The sequence below is a fragment of the Calonectris borealis genome, chromosome 10 (genome assembly GCF_964195595.1).
Source record: "Calonectris borealis chromosome 10, bCalBor7.hap1.2, whole genome shotgun sequence".
Lineage (NCBI taxonomy): Eukaryota > Metazoa > Chordata > Aves > Procellariiformes > Procellariidae > Calonectris > Calonectris borealis.
Window position 1 is genome coordinate 2,441,548 of NC_134321.1, and position 25,547 is coordinate 2,467,094.

At 40.3% G+C, this 25,547-nt stretch overlaps 1 protein-coding gene across 4 annotated transcripts in view; it reads left to right on the forward strand.

Annotated features, from left to right (window-relative positions):
• The window catches only part of SUMF1 (sulfatase modifying factor 1), a 44,018-nt gene extending 18,725 nt beyond the window's left edge, over window positions 1-25,293 (forward strand). For 2 of the 4 annotated variants that reach the window (XM_075158593.1, XM_075158589.1), the window contains 6 exons: window positions 7,270-7,352; window positions 9,544-9,666; window positions 10,374-10,488; window positions 11,409-11,522; window positions 21,905-21,964; window positions 24,489-25,293. In XM_075158593.1, the coding sequence (XP_075014694.1) occupies window positions 7,270-7,352; window positions 9,544-9,666; window positions 10,374-10,488; window positions 11,409-11,522; window positions 21,905-21,964; window positions 24,489-24,599 (606 nt within the window). In that variant the 3' untranslated portion in view covers window positions 24,600-25,293. Of the gene's footprint in view, window positions 1-7,269; window positions 7,353-9,543; window positions 9,667-10,373; window positions 10,489-11,408; window positions 11,523-13,658; window positions 16,897-21,904; window positions 21,965-24,488 lie in introns of those variants that run through there. The other 2 variants (XM_075158591.1, XM_075158592.1) reach the window with 2 other exon arrangements.
• Window positions 25,294-25,547: the final 254 nt, after the last annotated feature.

Sequence of the window (25,547 nt, forward strand, 5' to 3'; positions counted from 1 at the left end):
TTGTGCGTTTCAAATGAGTATTTCAAATTAATAATGAAACGAGCAATGTTTGCAGGTAGGATAGCAATGCTAGCGTTTGCAGCAGTTACTATGGAGAATGTACCTTCTGACAGCATGCAATTTCTTATCTGTGGCTTGGGGCGAGAGCAGGTAGGTTATTGTGTAGTTTGTCTGATACTGTTAAAATGTCAATATACATAGGATGCATAAGCAGAAGTTGACAAATACAGTTATTGCTACTTTAAGGGTAGATTTCATCTCTACTGTGCTTGGCTTTTGCTTTTTCAGAAGCCTTTCAGAGAGGAAACTGAAATCAAAGGAAGAGATGAGTGAGCCTATTTCTTGCAGACCCCCGTGCTTCAGATATCCCCTGTAATGAGGTGGGAAGATGGAGCTACTGAACTGTTCATCTCTATCTTCTTATGCTGTACTCCTACTATTGGGATAAAGAACGATGTGCAGGAAGCATCTCTCACTGGATATTTATCAGTATAAACTACAACTTTAAAGTGGGGCTTTGCTTATGCCTGAGGCTGTAGAGATATCTGTGCACACCTCATTTTCTTAAAGCTCATATTCATTTGGTTTTTGGAAAAAATTACTAGCTTGAGTGCAGATTTAGATGTTGGCTGAAAAATAGACTTCCAGAGATTGAACTCACCAGGAATATCAGTTCCTCAAAAGAAGCTTCTTTGGATTCCAAAACTTGCACTTAATGAATCTTACTGGATTTTAGCATCAAATATTTTTGGTTATTTTTCTTGGAGGATTGACATAGCTGTGAAGTATTACGCTGTTTGAATGAGATTCAATGACCTTTCCTTATGCAAAGGAAAAGTCCCTTCATAAAAGCAAAGTGCTAGTTTCCAATTAAGTCTGAAATCCTTTCACTAACTGATGACTTAAAATATATTTATTCTTATCCTATAAAGCTGCTGTCTTTTCTTTTGCAGTACTGCAATTTCAAACTGTTTTAAAATATTGGGACTTAACTCATGGCAAACAATATCAATATTCGATATTAAACAAAACCCCTTATTGCTTTCATTTCTGAACTAATGAGGGAGGCTAGAAACCTTAGAAAATAAGAATGAAAACAGATTCTTCTGTAATTAGAGTTTTTGGGGAGCTGGGATTTTTAATTGATATAATAAATAGCATGAGACTTGCAGTAGCATCGCAGAAGCTGGCAACATCAAGTATTAGTTATCTTCTGGAAAAAACACTCAACTGTCGTCTACTAAGCTGTTTCAGTGTGCTTAATTACTGATTTGGTGGAGAATTTGACAGTCATGTTTCAGTTCAGTTTATGTACGTAATTATAGAAAGTTTGTTCTTCTCTGTAGAGTATCTTAAAGTACAAATACGAATTATAGCTGCATCTGTAGATTATGTCTCCCTTATGCAGCTACTGTGACAACCTTGATAACTGGCTAGGAGAGATCTATTCTTTGTCTTGAGCCTTGAAGTGGTATTCACTTCCACACTATTTACATTGCAATGTTTCCCTGACTCAGTTACAGCTGTTTCAACTTAAACACATGCCCGTTGCTATGGAGATGAGAAATAGGTCATGTTCGTGCAGTTTTCAGTGCGCTGATAAAGAGGAGAAGCGGAGCTGCAGACTGGCGAAGGTGAACAGGGAGCGCGCATCTGCCGAAGGGCTTTTCCTTGCATTTGGAAAATGGCTTTAAAATCAAGTGGACCACTACATGGCTCCAGGTTGTTTCAGACTGCCCCTCATGGTGCGATGTGTTCTGAATCTGACTGCAGAGCTGAATCAGAGGGGGCTAAGCTTTGCCTCTGCCCTCCACTGAGCTCCCTCTCTGACCCAGAGCAGGACTTCAGAGGCAGTGACAACAGCCAGCCAAAACGCTGCGTGGGTGAGCATCAGCTGAGAGCTGGGCTGTGCTAATCAGCAGCCCAGAGGAGCTGCTGCTTGCTGATCTCTGGGATTGCTGAATCACCATCCCAATGCTCCATTGATCTGTTCATACCGTGGTCGGCTCCTGCAGGCAGGTGTAGGTTAACGTTATCCGTTTACGGGCAGTGCCTGGCTGGCAGAGTGGGCTGTAGAGATACGTGCTTGGGAGAGAAAGCTCTGCCCTGAATGTTAGTGCGGGAGGAAGTTTTTGAGGGTTGTTGGGAAGGTACACTAATGCTACTTAGAAAAATAGGTGTAAAGTTACTTGTGACCAGGACCCACCTAATGTGATTTCTTTGTGGTTTCTGAGGGGAAAATGACAGTGGCTTATCTGCTGCACAGTAATTACTTTTATTTCTTAAACTCCCCGCCTTACTAAAAATGTTCTATTTTCTGTCTGGCTCTTTCTTCAGTAGTTCATTAATCAGCTGTTCAGGGTTTAGGATATGGCTTAGAGGAGGAAAAATTGACAGAGATTTATGTATATCTGCTTTACATGGATAAAATAAAACCTCATCCAAAACTTATCTTCTTACTGAATAACTAATTTTTTCTCATGTCCTACCAGTGCTAGCAATGAGGGTATCCAGACCACTGGGTCTATTCCCCAGAGATAATGCTTCATAACTTCCCTGCTTCCAGCCTATGCACACATTGCTTTTGCAGCCATGAGGATGCTTTTGCACGTTAAAGATGTACAGTGCTTAACACAATCTGATTCAAATGGTAACCTGTTAAGTCTGAAGTGTGTGTATCTTTCTTTAAGAACCCACCACTTAATAAATGATTCTTAAAGTGTTTTCCAGTCTTAGACTACTTTTCACTCAGAAAATCTCTTTCCAGATAGTTGATTCCTAAATTGCTAAAGTTCTTACTCTGCAATAACTTTTGCTTTTCCAGATGTTTATCTTGACTTAGTGTATGCAGGCCTTATTATATTAAAATAGCATTGTAATGCTGTAGCACATCAAAAAAAGATGTTTGGTGCTACATGACTGGATAACAGCATGAATTTCTCATCATCTTATGGGCCTGACTTAAGGTTAAATCTACAGCTTTGTTATTTCAAGTGACTTGCTGCATGTTAGAAATGGAATTAGAGCCAAGATTAGATACTCAGTTGAGTTTATTTTTGGTAATTCTTCTAATATATAAATGTGATTTGAATTCAAAATTTGGAGCTAAAGTGGGGGGTTGTTTTTATCTAACATGGCCAGTGCCATGTTAGATGCAAGACCAATACAAACGTTTTCGTAGTTATTGGCTGGGTTTTTTGCGGAGGTTTTGTGTGTGTGTTTAAGGGTATTCCCCTGCTGCTTTTGCAGTGCCAGTAAGGATGTAATGCTGACGATGAAACTGACTTTCCTGATGTTCCTCCCTTTCATTTTTTCTATGTATATTTAGGAAGGAATTTTCTTCAAGATAATTGTAAAGTGGTCTAAAAATCTTGAAATCACCAGCTAATGGAGCAATTAAAGTTAGGATGTCCCAGCCTTCTTTGAAAAGAAAATTGAATACTTAAAACTTTGAATTTTATGCAAGCTGACAGTGGGAGTATAGGCTTCAGTTCTGTAAATTGCTTCATTTGAGTGGAAAACTTGTAGGTCGGAGTTGACTGTTAGTATATTTTCCCAGTATTATCATACCGTGTTCTCTTTTCTTGACAGCGCTATGAGCCTGTGATAAGCAGAACAGTGAGTTCTTCAAGTTTAATCCTGAAGCAGAGAGCTGGATAATCCAAGTTTTCAGCTGCATCAGACCAAAACAAGCATTGAGCTTCTCTGCCTCTGAAATGTGCTTTGCTCCTAGAACTGCATTTCCTTATATATCGAGGCAGTTGTGTAACGTTTGCAGAGCAGTTATGTTTAACCAATTCTGTTACAAGTGATAGGCTATGCTATAAAGAGTTAATCAAAGTGAAGGAGATATTGTCCTCTAATTCAGTATCTCTTCAAGATCTATTCAGCAGCATATGCTGCTATTTTTACAAAATGAATCTGTTGCCAGTCTACAGAATACGTTTCTGAGTGAAGCATGAGAACGCCCAGCATTATGAAAGTAACTAAGCTCATTAGTGGCAAGGGAGGGCTTTGCTGTATTAACTGTGATGTTGTAATATCTCTGTCTAATTAGCTCTTCTACTAATTAGATTTAGAGCAATTAAAAGCTTTAAAGACTTCTGAGAAGTTTTTTGAAAGGACTGTAAATTTCAGGTACATGACTTCCTCTTTTGGAAGGAGCATCTTTGTGCATGCTCACTGGTGTCAGTGGCTGGCTTAGATTAGTCTCCAGTTAATTATTGAAGGCTGTACGTAGTCTATCACTGTTAGCGCTGTCCTAGTACTATATGTGTAACTTCTCTAAAGATCTGGGTGTTCTGCAAAGACTGGCAGCCATTTGGTGTTCAGTTCAGCAGAGCCAGAAACAGAAGACGTGCACACGTAGTGCTCTCATGCGGAGAGGTTATATTTTTCTTGGTTTAAAATAAACCATTTTGATTGAAAGCATCTGCTTTTTCTTTTGCATAACAAAAATGTTTTCCAAAATTAAAGTCTTCTAAAGCATAAGTCTTTGCAGTCTCCTGCAGAGATTTTTATCCAAAACCGAGCAGTTTAATTTACAAAAATGTGTTGTGCTTAAAACTATCGTGATGAAGTCTTACTCATGATCTTTCAGATTCACAGAGAAGCTTTAGCAAATGGTACTGCGGCTCTCTTATTTTCCTTAAAGAGCTGTAAAATTCTAACTTTGGATTTCTGTCCTATCTTGAGAATAGATTAGAGTTTAAAGCCAAAATATACACGGAATTGGTTAAATCAGACTAGTTTTAAGCCTATTGACTGTATCTGTTTAGCAGCTTGGTCATTCTGAAGCTTTAGTGCTCTGGGAGTTGAGCTGAGTATTTGTCTGAATGAAGATCCCATCTTTGGGTTTGAATGCTGAGTAACAGAGCTGTAGTTTCTAGTAAGAGATCAAATACTTCTCATGCTTTTTTGGAAAGGGTAGGGGCTCCGATTGTGGGGAGAATGTCGTTGGCTTTGTTAGATACTGAGCCAGAATTATGTGGTTGATGTTGTCAATTTATGTGCTTGTCATGCTAGGGAAATCATAAAGCAGGATCTTTAAGAAATGTCATTACTTTAGTAGTATGCCTGAAGGGTCCCATTTAGATGGAGAGCACATGGACAGAACATTTCAGTCATCAGCAAGCTGCTGAGAGCATCTTTATCTCTTGTGTATTTAACACCGATGTCTTCTCTTCACTTGCTTTGGAAGAGAGAGCATCAGAAACCCACATGTGGATGGCTTCCCAGCCTGGAGGAGTCCCGCAGCATGTTTAGGGATTCCAGGGCTCTTGCCTAGAGCTAGCAAAGAGCTGTGGGCTCTTCAGCTGCGCTTAAGCCAACAACTCTGCAGCTTTTAGTCCAGCATTGCTATTGATTTACAATGAGCTTTTAGGTAAGGTACCCAGATGTATGCTGTAGGCAAAATCTGTATGTGATGATGGGAGAAGAGTGAAAAGCTGTCATGGGAGCTGTTATAGCATTGATCAGATGCTTTAAAAATAAGATAATATGTCTTTGTGTATTACCAGCACTTCTTTTTCTTAGGTGCTACAGTTTATTTTCCTACTGAAACATTCAAATGAGGGATGTGATGTGTAGTTTGGACCAGAGTTTTTTTTAACAACTTATGTTTGTCATAGATAATTTTTTCTCTCACACACATGTCATTACATGTTAAATACTTGTCACTGCTGAAGGATGGTGCTTCCTCCTATAAGTTGCTGTTAAAATTGTCTGATGGGGCAGACGCTCTGTCTCCTGAGTACCAGCTTTCAGTGACTTTCACTTTTGGACTTTCCTGTGAAGGATTTGGTGAGTTAAAGGATAACACTCTTGGCACAATTCCTACCTGTGTGTATAACACTTTACAAAGTTGGTTTAGCAGCATGATGAAGAGAAATAAATATTCTACTACTTCCCTTTGCTATCTATAGAGCAGGGAGAGCTGAGGGTTGAGAAGGTTGTTCTACAGGCCAGTATTAGAGTGGCATCTGGATCTCCTAGGTCTAGGGCTAACCAGCTGGTAGATTGTTTAACTCCTAAAGCAGTGGAGGCTTATTAACTTTGATTTTTGTTCATTATGGAAATTATCTCTGTAATAGGAATATTTTGGAAGCAAGCACTCAAGCTGCTGGAATAAAACCACTAGTGATGGTTAACGTAAGTGTTCTTTTCTGCCTCAATTTTCTGAAGGGACCCATTATTAAGATAAGTATTTCTAAGCGAATGCGAATCAGAACAGAATAGTTAAACGTGCTGTGCACTGACCTTCTCAGCTTTGAAGTAAGCTTAATAGAAGAAATCCTTAATTAATGTATTCCAGGAATAATTCCTTGGCATTGCAGAACCAAATTTTAGACTTTTGGTTAGAGAGAAGTATTCGATGTCTGCATTGTTACAGAGTATTTTGTCTGCTTGGTGTTGCTCAGCAAACCAACTGAAAAAAAAAAATAAAAGGCTTCACTTAACTTCTGTGGCTCTTCTGTCTCCACCTTCTGGAAGCTGATAGCAAATAACTTAATATCAGCTTACTGAGTTAATTAACTGGAAAGCAAATGTCTTTCAAGATGCGTGTTTTGACTCTAGTTAAAGGATGTCATCAGGATTTTGTTTTAGTTAATCCAAAACACTGAGTCTAGGGAGCAAATAATTGGGATCAAAATTCTCTTTAAGCCCAAACTGTCTTTTTTTTTTTATCATCTCTGCAGAATGTGTCAGATTGAAGTCAGACAGGAGGTTAGCTGGTTTAACTGTACTGGGGGCATACTGTTGTAAAAGAATTGAGTAAAACTGTAATGTTCCAGATGACCTCTTCCATTCATTACCATCTGAATGTTCTTGGCATATGTTTTCAGAGGTGAAGAACTATAACTGAGAATTTCTGAGGGAACAGTCTGGTCCACCAGAGGTAGTGTGCTAAAGGCTGTGCCTTCAAAGAGAATAAACTGTGCCTTGTGTCAGACCTGCAGATGAGAAAATGTAGAAGGGGAGACAGCCAGAGGGCAGTACTTCAGTGAAGTATGGTCTCCGTCTCGCTTGTTTTTTGGGTGGTATTTTCTTTGTGCTGTTCCATACCTTGGGCTATTCCCTGGCTATCAGTATTGTAATGTGGATCAAATTATCATCTTGGTTGGTCAGAGGAATAGGTCAATTGGCTGCAGGCAGAGCCGTGAGCTGTGAGTGAAAGCTTTGTAGTTTGTTGTCACATGGTGATTTTTCACAATAGCCTTTAGCTGGGAATTTAAGTCTTTTTCCCTGGCCATTCTTGTCCCTTTTCAGGTTGCAGCTGCTCCCTGGTGGTTGCCTGTGAAGGGAGCCAACTGGAAGCACCCTGAGGGTCCTGACTCAAATATCTCCAACAGGTAAGCCATAAATGGCCATTCAATTATAATACTCAGTGCTTGTAAATATACCTGTAAACTTGCACCAGGAGTGGAGGTGCAAGAAAGGGTTTTTAATTAGTAACCTGCTTGCTGCTGCTTCTGTGAGTATTTTCACATTTTCTAATGTGATGCATGCAATAATCAGTGGTCGTATGGTCAATGGCATAGTAGTATTTCAAAAAGGTCTGTAAGTGCTTTCCACCCAAGGGAAAAGAGACCATACTGAAACGTGCTTCAGTGTGATATCTATTCACATTTATATATCAGCAGTGAAACAGAGTAGATCTTTAAAGGATCAGCAATTTCAGAGTATTCAGTGCAGATCTGGTTTTGGAGCTGCATGCGTGCTGTAAGAGTCCTATCTAGGCCTGGAGGCCTATCTCTCTGGCAGCAGATGACTGAAGAGTTTTGTGCTTTTTAGTGTATTCTGACTTTGCAGGCTGATTATTGTGGAAAATCAGTTGTGACTTTGTTATCTAGAAGCTCTAAATGCTTTGGAAAACTGTATTTTTCCTTAGCCTATAGTTAGTGCCATGCTTTGCGAGCATGAACCCTGAAACTTGCTGATCCATGTCTTTATACAGTCTCTTTCAGTTCAGAACTGGTATGAATTTTATGCCTAGAAAATCAAAAGGCTTCATTATTCTCAGGTGCTTTTTATGGATACTGCAGAACTAGCCCTGGGTTGCACATGTTGAAAGCCATTGTTCAGTTATGTATATTACTGTATGCTTACTTGGATGTGGCTGTCTTAATTTGGGACTTCTTATAGTGCAACTCTTTCTCTCGCTTGGCAGGTGTCAATGAAGTGGGCACTAGCTGCCTTAATCAACTAGTTAAAATTTCAAAACTGCTGTTTGAAATAAAGTCATACTCTCTAGCCTAGATCTAGTAGATGCTGGCATGTTTTTGAGTCCTCTAAGGACAGGGCTATGTTAGTGTAACATCATCTGATGGCTGAACTGCTTAGTAACAAGTCCGTTGTCTGTTCTCCAAGGGCAATGAAAGAATTATCTGAAACAAAAATAGAGATAGTATCAGGAGGCATTGTTAGGGGGAGACACAGAAATTTAGGTCACAGCAGATAAGGGTTGGAAACCTGCCATGTAAATCTAGTCTTGTAGAAGTATGGTGCAAACCTAGCCTAGTCCAACTGCTGGTGAACTTGCCACATGGAGCAGGCGTATGCTGGCTTGTTAAATGAGGCAGGAAAGACAAGTTAATGGGAAGTCCTCTGTATCTGTGTTCTGGACCAGTACCTTCAGCTCTTGAAGTATCTTGGTCTATTAGAGGCTTGGATGGGGAGGATCCTTGTGACAAGAATGACTCGGCATTGTTTCTGTCTTTTTCTGGAAAAAGAGGCCGGGATTGTAAGGGCAATCCTGGAACGAAACCAAGGGGAAGATGGGCGCTTTTGTGTAAACTGTGGACTGCTTGCAACAGCCAAAGAAAAATACTTTTGTGTTAAATTTCTGAAGTTCACTGTTTCCTGGATTGGGTGCTGCAAAAGATGATGTTGCTAAGAGTAAGGACTCTCTCTCATCTCACCTCTCCCTCAAAAACCCCACAACTGATAGCAAAGAGAGAAGCTGCAGCAAAGAGAAGAATGCCCAGGGAAGTGAAGAGCATTTGCCATTAAATTGCAGAGTAATTTTTCCCGTTGAGAATCTTGGCTTCTTGTTAAGATACTGTTAAACTAGCCTAGCAAGGAGTAGTAATGCTGCAGGCTTTTGGTGTCTTCCTTTGGGTCTCTGAGCACCTGCATTTCCACAGAAGCCAGTGTGTCAATGGTTCTTCACCAGCTCCTGGCTGCAGCAGGTTTCTGAGGTGAGACCAGGAGAAAGCACAAGCTACAAATGTCTTTGTTAACTGTATAGAGCTATACATAAAAGCACGATCAGACAAACAGAACTTCATTTTTTCCTCTTCCTTGTTTTTCTGTTGGCTGCATTTCCCACCCAGCATCTACTAGTAGCTTGCTGTCTTTCTTTAAATAGCTTCTTGTCTGTAAAAGTAATCTGATGCCTTGTCCAGTTGTAACTGAACTGTGAACTTCCTCACAGTCCTTTGTGGCCATCTCTTAAAAGAGTTTCATGAAGAGCTTGTGCTGCATAGCTGCGAGATTGCCTACTTCTGCTGATGATCTTGTCCTATTTATTTTGTTCCCCAGAATGGATCATCCAGTTCTTCATGTTTCCTGGAATGATGCTGTGGCATTCTGCACATGGGCAGGGAAACGATTACCAACTGAGGCTGAATGGGAATACAGCTGTCGAGGGGGCCTTGAAAATAGGTACCTGTCACAAATGTGTCCCTGCTAAATGTTTAAAACTGGTATTTACAAGATAGGTAAGAGCTGTGTAGGTTTTTATTACCCTCAATGTCTTTTTCTTGCGTAATATGCACATCTGTGGTAAATATAACTCTGTCTTAATCTGAACAGATTCCTTTAGGTAAGTGAATTTCCCTAAGTAGCTAAATGGTATATTGTAATCGGAACTCAATAATGGGAGGAGAATGCACAGAGCCCAGGAGAGGAGGAGATGTGACACAATGCCAAGACACAGGACTGCTGCTATTGCAGAGATGAAAGGTATAGCGAAGGACCTTAGCGCCAAGGCCAAAAGAGTTGCAAAAGGGCTTAAGAAGTAAATAACTACATCACTGCACAGAAACTGTAGGGCCACTGGATCCAGATCTGACTGTGGGCTTGGGGAGGAGGGGAAGACAAGGTGAATAGCAGGTTTATGTCTTTTCTATCCCGTGGCCTGGACTACATACCGCACAGGGCAGCGCAAGTGCTGCCTTTCCCTCCTCCATGTGTGAATTGTCCTTGTAGAACCCTTGCCCTCCTTGAAAACCTGCTAGATATTGGTACAAATGGAACTGGAATACAAACAGTTCTCCAGGGTAAGGTGGGGAGGAAGGGGTGTGTGTGTGGTGTGTCTCATTTTATTTATTAAGTGTTTGACAACTGTTCTTCTATATGTCTTTTAACAGACTTTTTCCATGGGGCAACAAGCTTCAGCCAAAAGGTCAACATTATGCCAATATCTGGCAGGGAGCGTTCCCAACTAATAACACTGCAGAAGATGGATACAAAGGAACTGCGCCTGTAAGTGTGTCTCAAAGTGAATTAATCATATGCAAATGAACTTAGTCTTCCTAAAATGGAGGTCTTGTTCAGCACAATGTACCATGGCTGTTTTCCATTCCTGTACTTTTCACCTTTAGATTTACAGTATATTTCACTGCAGGCTTGAGTATTACCAAGGGACATTTTTTAAAAGCTAATTGAAAAGTAAAGATTACTTTCATTTTAACTTTTAGTTCCTCTCAAACTGACCTCTTTTCCCCCATTTCCAGTTGGTTCATAGTCAGATGCTGAAATACTTTCTGCCTGCACTTTTGGTATTACAATTTTTTGAACTCTCATTTTTTGGGTGGTTTATGCAATAGTTTAAAAGAAATGAAACTTCCCTTTTCGGAAAGGTTGAGTCTGTCTAGTATGGCAAACAATGGAGTGGAATTTTAAAGGCAGTCAAGAACGTGAATGAATTATTAAATGGTAGTTTAAGTAAAAGTAAAGTAAAAGTTTCATCAGTAGGCAAGTCTGCATATGCATGACTTGATAGCCACCCTTGCTTTTCTTTGATGGGAAGGGGAATCTGGAAGTTGTAAGCGTGGGCATGGAGGTCAGATTGCTAATACTATGTGCAGGTCTGTGTCTGTGCCTCTCTTTAGAGGATCAGTCTCCAAAACCAATGAGAAGATGCCATCTGCCATAGTGGAAATGTGGTGCTGAGAGCATTGAGGATGGCAATAGCTCATTCTTTCATTCCGTCTTATTTAGATGGAGTATGTAAAAGTGTTATAGTTCTGCACTACTAATTTGGTGTCTGCTTTTGAGATAGGAAGGCAGCAGCTCCTGGTAAAGACAAATGCACCTTCAGCAGACTGGTCTTCAGGATTAAAAACCTTATTTCACGTTGAGTGGTTTACAGAACTGCCACTTGTGTTCCGTATCTTGTATAGGTCACTGCATTTCCTCCCAATGGATATGGCTTGTACAACATTGTAGGAAATGCCTGGGAATGGACGTCTGACTGGTGGGCTGTTCATCATTCAACAGATGAAGTTCACAACCCTGTAAGTATTTTATTGGCATCACATGAAGTATAGAATTCCCTCTTGCTACTCTGATCTGGTTGCTGTTTGAAAACCTACTGTTCTTTGCTCCTTTCTGCTGTGTCTGGGATGGGCTGTGTTCTGGTGAGTTAGGACGTATCACACCACAAGTCATCAACACTGGAATTGTAGTCCTGTAGTGCAATTCTTTGTTGTTGTTGTTGTTGTTGGATAGACCTCCACAACTGGTTAGCAGTTGAGTACTTCCAAACTGGCATCATATTACATAAACCAAAAATATGCCAATGCAGTGGAATTACGTTCCAAAAAAAAAAAAGGTTTTTTTTGTTACTACAAGCTGTACTACCTTTTTGGGTTTGTTTTTTTTTTTGTTTTGGTTTTGGCTTTTTTTTTCCTAGGTAGAAAACAAACCATTGTGAGTTATCTTTATGGCTTCTACTAGCTCGTTTAAAACTCAACGTGTAATAAAGCTGAAGTTTATGGGGAAAAGTAGGATACCAGGCTTTGAGAGGTTAATCCTTGATTTTCTTTGAGGCAAGCAGAGAAAGAGGTCCTCCAGGGTAAGCTTTTTATGTGGGGTTTCTCATGCAGTATCTCTCAGCAGATTCAAATTCCAGTATTACATTTCCTTCTCTCTCATTTATCCAAGATGATTAAATCTGAGAAATAGACTGCTCTGCTCTCACAGAGCTTGTTTTGTTCGGACACAGTTATCTGTAATGAGAAAACCAATTAAACCTCACGGGGCAGGAGCTCTCTGCTGCAGGATTTGAGTATCCCCATACTGTGGTCTCTTATGATACGTGTAGTCTTTCTTTGGTGTGCTGGAATAATTGGAGGCCTTTCTGGGAAGTCAGCAATTGAAAGTAGCTTGAGGAACTTGCTAAAATTTTTTTGCTGTACTGTACATTTCAGAGGTTGACATTCTGCTGTTCTTCTAGGAGGATGTGTCTAGCAAAAGAAATCAGGCCTACCTTGGGGTCTAGATCTGTACTAGCAGTTCCATCACACTGATGGAACATCTGGGGACCTCCTAACCCGTACCAATCACATTGGCCAATTTCAAGTTACCTGAATCCCAGTAAGCTACCACAGGTCTCTCTAGTGACTTCAGCTCTGTGTCGGACAATGCGCTACATACATCTTCCCAAGTAACTGAAATGCTTGGGACTGTAGCTTTCTTTTCCTTGTTTGATTTAAAATACGATGGACTGTTTTCTAATTTTTGCTGGTAGGCCGTCTTAGTGGCCTAGCAATGGCTAAAGAACCTCCTTTTCCTTTGGGACCTTGGCCGTGTTGTATCTCCATCTACTACCTTTCTCACTTACTGCACAAATTCATATGTTGTGATTTGAATATTTCACAGTAGTCAAAATTTTCTGCCAGTTTCTGTAATTCAGCAATAATGGAAAGTTATAGTGCATGAATTGTCTCTCGAATGTATAAACACACCTGTCTTTTTCCAACATTGACTCAAGGCTTTCATACATATACAGCTGAAATTTATAGAACTTACACTTAGCATTCAAACTGATTCTTTAGATTTTTTTTTTTCCTGTTTGCATACTGATTGATTAGGAAAGAAAACATCTGCTGTCTTGCAATTCTGTTTCCATTCTGGTGGGTGTTTTATATGCAACCAAGGATACATTTTTTTTGTACCTTATGAATGGAAACAAGGCCAGTTTAAGAGCAACATTTCTAAAGATGAAGTGTTGAGTATCTAGCAGAATGTAAATTTGGTTGAAAGTGAAGAACAATAAAACTAGCAAACTCTCCCATGTCAGAGTAGGTGAGTACTGATTTGATTGCGGCCTGGTAAGTCGTGGTAGGAGGAGGAGAGTGAGCAAAGCTGAGCTTTCCGTGCCAGGCTGTGTGGTCCCTCACCATGGTTTGTACCAGGGAAACTTCTGCTCTACCCCTCTCGCTACTGGAGCTTCACCTCAGTGCCTGGAACCAGTGCACCACGATCTGCATACGCTGCCTTAATTGGGGCAGGGGGAAAAGACCCCTCGTCCACCCGCACCCTTTCAGAGACAAACAGCATCTGTGTCCCTAGGAAAGAACACAGGTCTGGCAGTTTGTAGCGTATTGCAGTTGTCCCTGTTCTTGTTCATCTCTCTCTCGGTCTGACAGCTACTTCAGGTTTGGCTGCTTGTTTGGACAGTGATCTCTCGGCGCAGGGAGAAGTGCACAGCTCTCTAGAAGTCTTCCTGCCTAGCAAGGAGTGGCAACACTGGGAGGCAAAAATAGAGTAACTAGGCCGAGCCTGGAGAATAAAACCACTTTTGATGCTGTGTATATATAGAACACAAAAGTCACAGATCTTGGGTCTATTGCACCTAGATATGTTCTAGAGGTTTTTTGTTTGCTTTTTTGTCTGTAGGTTAGCATAAGGTAATGTGCATTATTTGTTTCAACAGATATCTCTTAAAGGCTCTGTGTCATCACTGGCAAAGTCTTAGAGCTTTTTTTCATGTAAGATGACTGGCTTTTGTAGGTGAAAGGCATGAAACAACTAATTTGTGTGGAAGTTACTGTGGTAATAACGGAAAGAACCTCCAGGAGTCTTCATTCAAAATGTAGCTTTCAGCTAATCCATTCCCTGCCATTGATACTAGTTAACTTCATCTTATTTTGTTTTATAAAGAAACAGATTTCTCTGCCTATGTCAGCCTTCCCAACTTGTCCAAGCTGCACAAAATCCAGCTAGCTAGAATCATGTATTTTGCTGAACTACAGCTACTGCGGTATGGTGCTTGAAAAAACATCCTTTTTCTTAAGTATTGCAGTGGTGCACCTTCATTAGAATAACTTATTTAAATGAGATGCTTTTGTGTTTATAATGTCAATGCAGCAGTGCTTCGGTGTTGAATTAAGGTGATGGTGAGAAACAGGTGTCGTGTGACTCTTGCTCTCTGTTAAATTTAAGTGGCTATGAGTTTGCTTAGGATTTTAAATTTGGCACAAACATTTTGCAGATGCTTCAGAAAGTTTTTAAAAATTAGGTGTTAGCAATGATGCTTTTAGGGTTTTTTCAGTTGGAAACTACTTGTCAGAATCTAGTGTCTGAGACAGAGCACTTCAAAGTGAATTCCAAAGGGTTTTTCTGATTAAATGGATAAGGAAACTGAATCTCATAATGTGAAAAGGTGTCCCAAAATAGCCAGGCTGCAGTATCTTCTGAGACATTAAAAATGATTAGCACCATATCTATCAGAGCCAATCTCTTAAGTCTCTCCAGAGTACAAGTCAGCGTAACCTATATATAGGATGTGTTCCTTCTGCCTAAAAGACTAGGAATTCTTCTAGAGGGTCAGCGCTTACTGAAAGTTTTTTAACATATTTAGTTTAACATCTGAAATCTTCAAAGCAGTACTGGAGAGATTTTGGATATACTGTGGATTGGTTACAAGGAATGTATGGAATTTTGCACACAGATTCTTTTTTTTTTTTCCTGTAATTGATCGGCTTGCATTCACAAATAATTACCAAGAGCAAAAATAAACTGGGACACCTGAAAGTGCTTTGTAATTTGTTTGCTACTTCTTAAGGTATTAGATTTAGATTATGCTCTAACAATGGAACAAACAATGTTCTTCCTCTTCTTTGCCAGGTGTAGGACCTGTGCAGGTAAGTATTGAAGCCAAATAAACAACACTGAAAGTTTTTTATGCAGCTCAAGAAGTATATAGAATGCAGAGCTTGGTACTGTGTCCTTGAAATTATAAACTATGAAGTGCCAGGAACACTGGACACTTGGGGTTTTGGGGATGCAGCCAGAACTTTCAAGTTAGTGGCATTGAAAGGCATCATAACACGTTATGCATGTAAATTTTAAGAGCAGAGCATTAGTATAACTGGAGATTTGTTTGTACAGACCTTTCTTTAAGAATTTAATTAGACACTTCTACAACTAAAAGTTTCCTCAACTGTTCTAGTCCAGACACTTCTTTGTATAGCAGCGATGGCTCGTTCAAAACATAAAGAGCAAGTGGCTTTTATTTTGAATTCTGTTTCTCATCAGTTTGTGTAGTCAGCTGCAAATGTCTCTGTTCATTTTTGACTTAATGAAAGTCTCCCCATTTTACAAGCGTGCAGGATCTGTGCAGATTAGTGTGCTGTACTTAGACTAGCTGTGAAAGCAAATAAACAATATTATATTTGGAGGGGTTTTAAGTAACAAATTGTATGTAGTGAATGACCTCACTTGTCATCTGGAACATAGTGATTGGTCCCTCAATTTTGTGTGAGACAATGGGCTTGTTACTCTCCCAGAAAAAAATGGGAAGCATCCAAGCCAGTAACATTCACTTAGTGCAGCAGGGTGGTCCAGTGGAAATCTCATATATCCGGAATCCAGAACAAGCCAGAATAAGCCAAATCTAAAATAGCCTCTGTGGAAAACTCTTTTACACATGGAAATGGAAATAACTTCTAAATTTTCTGAATTTCAAGTGGAATAGTGTCTCTCAATTGTGACCTGTTCTTCTAACTTCCCCTCACCTCTCAGCATAGTTCTTGTCTATATTCTATGTTCACGAACCACTAAAAGCCTTTCTAAGCAGAACTCTGTTGTGCATTTAGATTTAGGGTGCCAGACTGTTACCTGCCATGGCTGCTTTCCAGTACACATTGTGCATTCTGGGGATACTTTATTAAGGGATTCTTTACTTGAGTGAGTGCCAGGAGATCAAGGAGCTAGCTTGCTGCTGTTCTCTGAAATTTTTCTGCTTGCACTTGAAGACATCTTGGAGTTGCACAGAATGGGGCCACAGTACAAAGGCAGTCTTGCAGTATGTCTTAATCATGTAGGTGAAGTGGTTTTTGTGTGGTCAAACTCAGTTTGGAGGGAATTGTAAAATCCACTTGAGCAAATGTAAAACTGATACTTGAACTCCTGCAGTATTGGCAGTGGGTGAAAAACCAGAGCACTGCTTTTGTCAGAAATAAGTGGTTCTGGGCTGAGTTTTCTCATGAGTGGAAAAAAATCCAGTTTAAGACAAACTTACAAAGAATGTTTAATACATCTTGCAGCTACTATTTGGTGTGCAAGAGCAGGACTAGGAAGCACCAGGGTGTGTTTTTTTTCCTTTGAAAAATGTAAATGATCATTTGGCAGACAGTAGCAAAGCGTGTGCGAGATCAATCAAACCACAATCCCTTTATGGAGCCATTTTAATTGTGGTGATTTCCGGCTCAGATTTTTTTGTATACAGTGCATAGTTTTTTATGACCTGCAGTTCTCTGTTTGAAAACTGATGTAGCTCAAAACAGAGTGGCCGTGTAGCTGACTGTGCATAGAAAATTATGATGCAACTTCAGAAGGCATTTGTTTGATGTAATGACAGAAATACAACTTTCTTTTTCATTTTTTTAAAAAAAAAAAGCTTCTGTGATGTATTTTAGTAACTCTTTAAAGAATAATCCTATTTACAAGCTTTGGTAATTGAATGCACAAGCACTTGTAATTATGCAATCAGACTATAATATGTCTGTTATAACATTATACTACAAAATAAACTTGCCAATATACACTAAATCCTGTTCTTTAAATCTGGGATCAAAGTCTGGACGGCTCTGGCTCTTTACATATGGACAGCAAATGTCCTTCCACTTCTGTACCAGGTGGTACACTTCTCCAGATAATAGCGTAAAACAATATTATTTGATGGAACAAAGACTCGCTTGTTTTAATGTGACCTTAATTGCCATGCTCTGATTAGTTTTTATTATGGGTAAGCACAATCAAAGCAGGTTTCCTTTATCTACAGCGAAGATACAAGCAGGAGCAAATACTGACATTGCAGGCTTTCTGCTTTTTTAAATTATAAGAAATATGTGATATTGAGCTGTAACATTGTCTGGCCGAAGTTAGATAATGTTTGGACACTCTTACTTTACCAAGTATGTTAAATGCATGCATCATTCTAGAAAAGCTATTGACTGGGGGGATCTTGGCTTTTCAGGATGCCATACCTGAAGTCTGTAGTTCTGTGGAAGACAAAGCAGTGAAGTTTTTTGGGGTTTGGTTGGGTTTTTTTTTTTTCAATACTCTCTAAGCAGCCAGTGCTCAGGCAGGAATGAGTTTACATTTCTACATCTGCAGGTGTAAGGACTGCTAACGTTCTTTGTAAAACAAAAGAAGTTTAAGCAAGTGATATAGGTAGGAGAAAGACTACCCAGAGAAAAGGACTCTGGTCAGAAGGGCATGTATGGAACTCCTGTGTACAGCATCAGAAGCAGGGTGTCGCTGGTAAGGACATCTAGCTCTTAACACCTTTCAAGAAATTGAAATCTCTTACTCCAGTTTGTCTGTAGGGACTTGGCTTCTTCCATTCCCAGCTCCAAACTGAGATAAAAGGGCTTTGTTTTGGATAATGGAGATCGTTCACGCTACAGGTGGACCAAGGAGCTGCAGCACCCTTCTACCTACCCAGACAAAATCAACTTCATAAGCTAAGAAAATAGAGTCCAGATGCTTCTTTCTGTATGTGACATGTTTGAGGTTTCTTCAGTAAGGCTGGGGTAGAGAAAGGAATATAAAAATAAGACGGGGGACGGAGAGCTGCTTGCCCTGAGCTTTGCCACAGCAGCTGAGCTGTGAACTTACTGGGAGCTGTAGTAAAGGGCTCCTGAAGTAAAGGAGTGCAAATATGGCCCTTGGCTGGGGATGCTGAGAAATCATCAGGGGGACTTCGAAGTCCTCAGTCTCTAGCGCTGGGTAGGGGGCTTGCACAGGATGCAAAAGCAAACCATAGAAAGGAAAGACAAGGCTTGATTCCAACACCATGTTCTCCTTGGGTAGACAAACCTGTGATACAAAAGTACAAAACAATGTAAATGGTGATGCTCATCAGACTGGAATACGAATGCCTTTTTCACACAGTTTTGGTTGTTTTCAGGTCAGCTCACACGGCTTTGCTGGGCACCTTGGTGATACATGGTGCCTTTTATAGAGAGACTGAGCTACATGTGAATGAAAACATAATCACTGCCTGCTTTGTTCAATCTTATGGTCCTAATTTTAACTCCACAATAGCCTTCAAATAAGGCGAGTCTGTTAGCTGAATTTTTAACACTAGGAAGGAGAACTGAATTCACCATGCCCTGCCTTTGAGGATCTGTGGCTCTTTAACCTCCCTTAATTTAATTTGAGTGCAGTCACGAGCTGAGAAAGGTATCAGTCTAGTTGGTCTCTTGCGCATCTGATTTTGTACCTAGGTAAGTAGCTGGATACAACTATAGGGAAATCTGGTTATCCCAACTTCCTTTTATCTTCTCCTTTGCTAAATTGCAGAGCAAGACAGGGAAATATCAACAGCAAGAGAATTAAACATAGCCCATGGACAGTTGTCAAACAGGCAGTGATTGTTTCTCCAACTAATGTCTAGTGATTTTCTGCTTTTCCAAGAACTATGCCAATTGTTTTATGATTAACTCTCTACCTTCAGTGATTTTTAAAAAATTATCTATCAAGACAATAATGTCTTGTAACAGAATGGATTATTGGAGAATACTATATCAGATTTTTGCAGGTGGTAAAGCGTTTTAGTGCCGTAATCCTGCTTCAGAGGCTGAGGGTGGGGTTCAATTTAACTTGGGTTTTTGTTACCAAATAACCTTTGATGCTCAATTTTTGCCTGGCAGAAGATATTTGTAATTAATAAAAAGACTGTATGCAATTACCATTTTCTTTGGTTCACATGCTTCTTCGGTATATGTTATCCCTGTGTCATTGCTGAAACATACGATAGTCTTATGGCTGGATAATAAACCTTCTAATCCTAAATTAGCGTGCTCCTCTTAGTTTATAAAAGTCACTTTGGAGCTAATAGCAAAGATTGCTGCTCTGTATTTGCATTACAATTTTTAATGGGAAATCCTGCTCAACAGCTCCATTGTTCTCTGTTTTGTCTTGTTCTCATGTAGCTTTTTTTAGGTCGGTTTTATTCTGGCTGGCTCTACCCTGGCTTCCCTTAAAATGAGATTAACAGGCTCTTTGAGTTGATTGTGCTTGTTAGTGGCTTACCTTAGAGAGGGGCTCAGCGCATCTGCATGCAAGTTTTGTGAAGACAATTTCCAGAGACCTTGGAAATGGAGTAAGCCTGTCCTGTGGAGGAGCACCCTGGCTTGGAAAGGAGCGGCCACTGCCTGTGGGTGTGGTTTTCCTTCAGTGTTTGTAGGGTATTAAATGCAGTAGTAAGCTAATTTTTTTTTTCCCCTATCATATAAAATTTTGCAATAAACGTGCAACTGCTGAAGTTTCAGTATGGTAAGCTTTTGATATGGAGACTCTCAAAGCAGTCAAACTCAGGGGATGCTGTCAGTAGCTTCTGTAGTACTAGCATCAACTTTCAGGATTTTCTTACAGTCCCCGTGATTTATACTCAGTGTTACAAATCTTGTCCTGTGTTGATTCCTCTAGAGCTTCACCTCTGGTAATGCCGGAGCTGGGTGGGAGACAACTATATCCCTTGAGACAGGGTGGGACAGCGTGGTGACCAGGTGAAACCAAACTGGTCAAATCAGTGGACAGCGTCATGCCCTGTGAAATCCCCTCTTTAGGAGCTACTTAAAGGGGGATTATTCCTGGATTCAGGAGGTACTACAGAAGTGAAATTTTTCTTTGGTGACTGCATTTATAGTGGTCAAGGTGGTGTTCTTAAGGCTTTGCAAACAGCCCAGCACCCTTCAGATACTTCCAGGATAAATGGCTGCTGGACAGGAGGAGACAAAATAATTGGCACAATTTCTTTTTCAGCAGTTTTCTGTTTTTAACCTATTAGGGTACTTTTTTTATGATACTATTATGCATCATTTACATACTCTGTAGCAATGAATTCTTTTTTCCTAACTGCTAAAAACTGGGCTGATGACTTTCTTGTAACCTGTATATATTGATAAAGAAAATGCAGGGATTTGGAGAACATCGTAGCTCTTTTTTTCTTCCTGTATTCCACAAATTCTTCTGATAAGGTTTTGTTTAGAAATATGGACTTGATTTATACACCCTATCAACCAGTGAGGAAACAACAGCTTGGACCTCGAGTTAAGTGAAAAATTCTTTATTGGAGGCTTGTACATGATAAGGAAACGTTTTTGTTGCACACCAGTGTAACATTACAGAAATAGAAATACATGCAAATCTTACAACTTTGAGAGGATTCTTAGAGGCAGTACCAACTTGTAGGCTAGGCTTGCCATTAACTAATAAAACACAATTTATTTTCTTGATCTTGTTTGTCACTTCTGTAGGACACACATTCTCGTGGCTCCCTCCTAAAAGTAGTTTCTCAATGCACGTGGAGTATAGAAATGTAAGAATATCAACAGTGGAAACATGAAGTATAGCAGTAGTCTCTACGCATTAGATGACCGCAGTAGTAACTTTCACAGCTAAAAGGAATGAAGTGGGAGAATTGCTCACCCGCGCAATAAATACGCATCAAAGCAAGCAGAAGAGTGCGTTATCAAGGAAGCCCAGCTTTCTCCTTGAACTATTAGGCCATCCTTTGGAGTTCGAATTGAAAAAGAAGAGTGAAATAACCTCTTTAAATCAATTCTAGGGCGAATTTCATAAGCACTTCAAATAAATCATATACCTTACTCTGCAAATGTACAGCAATTACAGAATTGTTGCTGGTAAGTGCAGTGCTTTCTGCAGACCTCTTTAGCTGTCAGGATCCCACATAACAGCAAATTCAGTACATAGTGACTGGGAGATGATGCAGAATGTCTTGCTGCACAGTCACTAATTTGTGTTTCAGACTTCATTTTGGACTGGGAAGAGAATAAGCACCAAACACTGGGCATTACAGCCCCTCATCACACCTGGCCACCAAACAATGGAACTGTGTTTGGAAAAGGGGGAGTTCCCTGCATTCCTTTTGGAGGCTCATGGGTTCGCATATGTTTGTTTTGTTGCAGTGGAACTGATGAGAATCGCAGATTTCACTACATGTGCAAGCCTGCGTGTGAAAATGTCCTAATCTCTCATTAGGAAAAGACTGAAACTACAGAAGCTTACCTGTTTTCAGAGATCGGTACTCTCTCATGATGGCCACTGGGCTTGTTGCAGCGTGTCACCAGGTGCTTTACAGAAACAAAGCACAAGGCACTCTTGGCCAGTGGGCAGCAACTCCAATGCTAAATATTTGCAACAGCGGGGAGGGAGAACAATTACTCTCACCTGTCTGCAAGTCATTTACAACATAATTATTTCAAGCTTTCTGGTTCAGGCAGACGCAGCTGAAATTTGTTTATTTTGAGTATTTATGGCTGCTCCTTATCTGTCTCCCTATTCTTACAGCTTTCTGCCTTTACCCTGTAATTGGCAATTGTTCTTCCTCGAATACTCATGAGTGTCCTCTCCTCCGCAGAAAGGGCCCTCATCTGGGACGGACAGAGTGAAGAAGGGTGGATCCTACATGTGCCATAAGGTAATGTGAAAAGGCCTGTGGTGTTTTCATATTGATCTGAAAGTACCTGACTTGACAATGAAATGATCTCCTGACAGAGTTTCCTGGCAGCCTGGATCTTGTTAAGGGGTTTAATGCAATTTAAGGAAGAGCAATACCTAATGGTCTTAAGGAATTCTTTCTGGTTTGCTTGGAAATTAAAACAAACAAACTGCTTTACCCAGTATGTTTTCTTAGATGTAGAAGTTAAAATTTATGTATGCCTCTAATGCTATTTTCATTATAGTGCTTGAGTGATACTTCCAAGAGTAGAAAGTATGGATGTGACTTTTTTCAGTTCTAGAATAACTCTCGATCCAGAAAGATTGCTGGGAGATGAATGTTTCAGCTTAGTTGATAGCAGACTTGAAATTCTTTCTGAAAAGTCTGGTTACCACCAGAATGCAATAGCCGTTCATGACACAAATCATGTTTTGAACTCTGTTCATGCTGCGCTGGTAAAAATGCTTATTGTAGATCTCCTTTTTCATTAAAGCTGTCCTGTTCTTTTTCCCTTTCAAAGCCTGCAGCTGGCAAATCATTCTCATAATTAGATTAAATTTTCTACAGTGAGATCCCATTTTCTACACTGATTTCCTTCTTAGGTGAAATCAATGTCAGATGTTAATTAGCAGTTTTGATTAAATTAACACTGGAATAGACTCGTCTTCAGTGATGAATAATGTGACCCATTTTAAAGGCTTGCGAAGATTCTAGCCTGTCCTAGTCTTTTTTGTAGGTGATAAAACTAGGCTGTGTATCCAGACAAAAAACCCCACTGAATACTATTAGTACAAGGGCTCTTTATTACGTGCCTAAAAATCTATTGAGACTAATCTATTCTACTGCTGTTCTACCTCTCTTAGTTGACAAAGGCTAAACTTTGCACCTTTTTACATGTAGGCTTAGCAGCTACTTTTATTTTCAAAACAGTTCAGCTTCTAAACCCTAGGGTGTACAGCTGAGGTCTGGGGCAGACCTCTGCAGTGTGCGACAGCAGCAGCGTGCGCCGTTCTCTGAGGGCAGCAGCTCCCTGCTCTGCACTGCTGCCCGAGCTGGTGAGGAACCGTTGTTTGCATCTCCTTAGATGGAGATGCTGTTAACTCCTGGAGACAAACATCGGTGACCTGCTGCCTCCGCGGGGACGGCGTGGTTCACAGGGCTGCTCCTGTGATGACAGAGCCCGTTTCGGTTGTCATCACCCTCCTGGTCATACAAATTGGACTGTTCAGTAACTGTGCCCAAACTCCTGAAGGGATTTGGGTTTAGAGGAGAAAAACTACCCTCTCCTCCTTGCTCTTCTCTGCCACCCCCCCCAAAAAAAAAAAAAAAAACAAAAACAAAACCAAAACACCAACCAAAAAAAAACAAAAACAAAAAAACCCAAACCAAAACAAAACCAAAACAAGCAAGGGAGGGGGAAAGAAAAAAAATATGTGTGCTTTTTAACCCAGCCGTTCCAGAGGTCTGGTTTGGAGCCTGACTACATGCAGCTGAACCAGCCCGAATGGCAGTGGTGTGTTTTTGTCAGAGGCCAGGAGCCTGTAGCGGGAGGATAGGAACAAAAAGCCTGAGCCAGATCTTTTGAAGTAACAGCAAAATGGGGCAGAACTTGGATGGATTGTACTGGAGTTGCTACATAAACGCACGGTCTGCTACCCCAGCGCTTTATTAGTGAAATTACCAGTGTGGCTGTCCTCCTTCCATGCTACGATGGGTAACTGCTTTTGGGCAGTCTAACTTAATGCAGCAAACCGCTTAAACCGGTTACTTCTGCAGTTTGGAAACCACCATTCCTAATGTCAGGTAATTGAGAATTTGTAGCACCGTGAATAGCACAAGTTTTTGTTTTCAAGGAGTGCAAGTATATTAACGTGCACTGAGACATGGCCAAATCGGCACGGCCAGGCAGCATACAAAACACGTTATAGACCAGTGTCTATACCCTGCTGTAAAGGTGACTGACCCTGTCCTGTTTCGATTCATTTCGTGGTGTCTAAGTTAACAGCCTTTCTCAAAGTAACTTGTACAAAGCACCCTGCAGCAGTCCTTTTCTGAATCTTTTAAGATGACATTTTTGATCTAAGTGGTCTATCACAGAAATATCAAATCCTACAAGCACAAGACAAACTGGGAATGAAAGCCCAGTCATCCCTTGGAATACTGATGCACAGATCAAGGCACTGAGGTGCTTCCTCTTCCTCTGAGAAGGAAAGCAGAATGGTCATTTTAGCTTTTTCTGGGAGCAGGATGTATTACTAGTCGACATTTGTGTTATCACTTTGCCATTCAAACTACCTTTTGTATCAGCTGCAACTGGTCTCTATATAGTGGGATTTCCCTTATTTCTAACACAGTGATTTTGGTCTGTGTCAGTTCATTGATCTTTCCAACAGCATTTGAAATGTTTGGCTATATTAATCTAACAAACTCTTGCCTAAGGAAACACAAGCTGTGATATACTCTACAAGTTCTTTTTTTCTTTCCCCCCCCCCTTACTCTCCAGTCTTACTGCTACAGGTATCGCTGCGTGGCCCGTAGCCAGAACACTCCTGACAGCTCAGCTTCAAATCTGGGATTCCGCTGCGCAGCAGACGCCTCGCCAGAGCGACCGTGACCAAGTGGGCTGTCGCACTGAGACGTGAAGGGCTGAATTTCACCCAAGGAAGAAGAGATGTGTGGACTGTCACTTGCTGATGACACAGAGTAGGAAAATCTAGTGCTTAAACTTCCTGCTGGGAGAAAAAAACCCTACACTACTCAACACTGCTTGAAGAACTTTCCTGTATTTATCTTTGGGGAAGCTGGCCTGGACTCTTATCCTGACCAAACTTTTTATCAGTGAATTCTGTTGGTTTTAGCGAGAGTATTCTGGACTTAACTAGCACAAAACTGCGCAGAAACATGCTGATTTAAAAGGTTAATTAATAGCTCCTTTAGAAAAGATTTTTATTAAATAGTTTTATTTATGTATAGTTTCAATTTCTACTCAACAAGGACTTTATAAACTTCTAGATAGCTTTAAAAGAAATTTGAAGCAGTTAAGAAAGTCTAGACAGCTTTAAAAGAAAAGTGAAGGAGTTAAGAAGAGGTGAGGAGTGGAAGACAGACGGCTATCAACCCAGGCGGTTAGCGCAGCCCTTGTATTACATTCCTGTTGCAGTGAAAATCAGGTCCAGAAACGTGCTTTTTCTGATGAGATACTTGCTCCTCTTTAGAAAGTGCCTCTGCAACTGAGGGATGATAATCCTCAGGGTGATGATGATTAGAAATGATGTACATATTTGAATAAAATTTCAAGCATTTCTTTACACTGAAGACTTCTTATTGATGGAAAAACACTGGCAATTTCCTTTGAATTTCTCTTGGACATAGTGTAGGCTTATTTTGGGGACTTGCAAATTGCAAAAATGGCATCGTTAGAAGCTGAAGCTAAACAATAATCTTTTATTAAAGATCGTAAAAGTGAAAAGATGGCAGATGTAACTGAGCCCTAAGGCCTAATAAGGTAAATTTTGAAACTGTTGTCTCTGGTTTAAAAAAAAAAAAAAAAAAAAAAAATCCC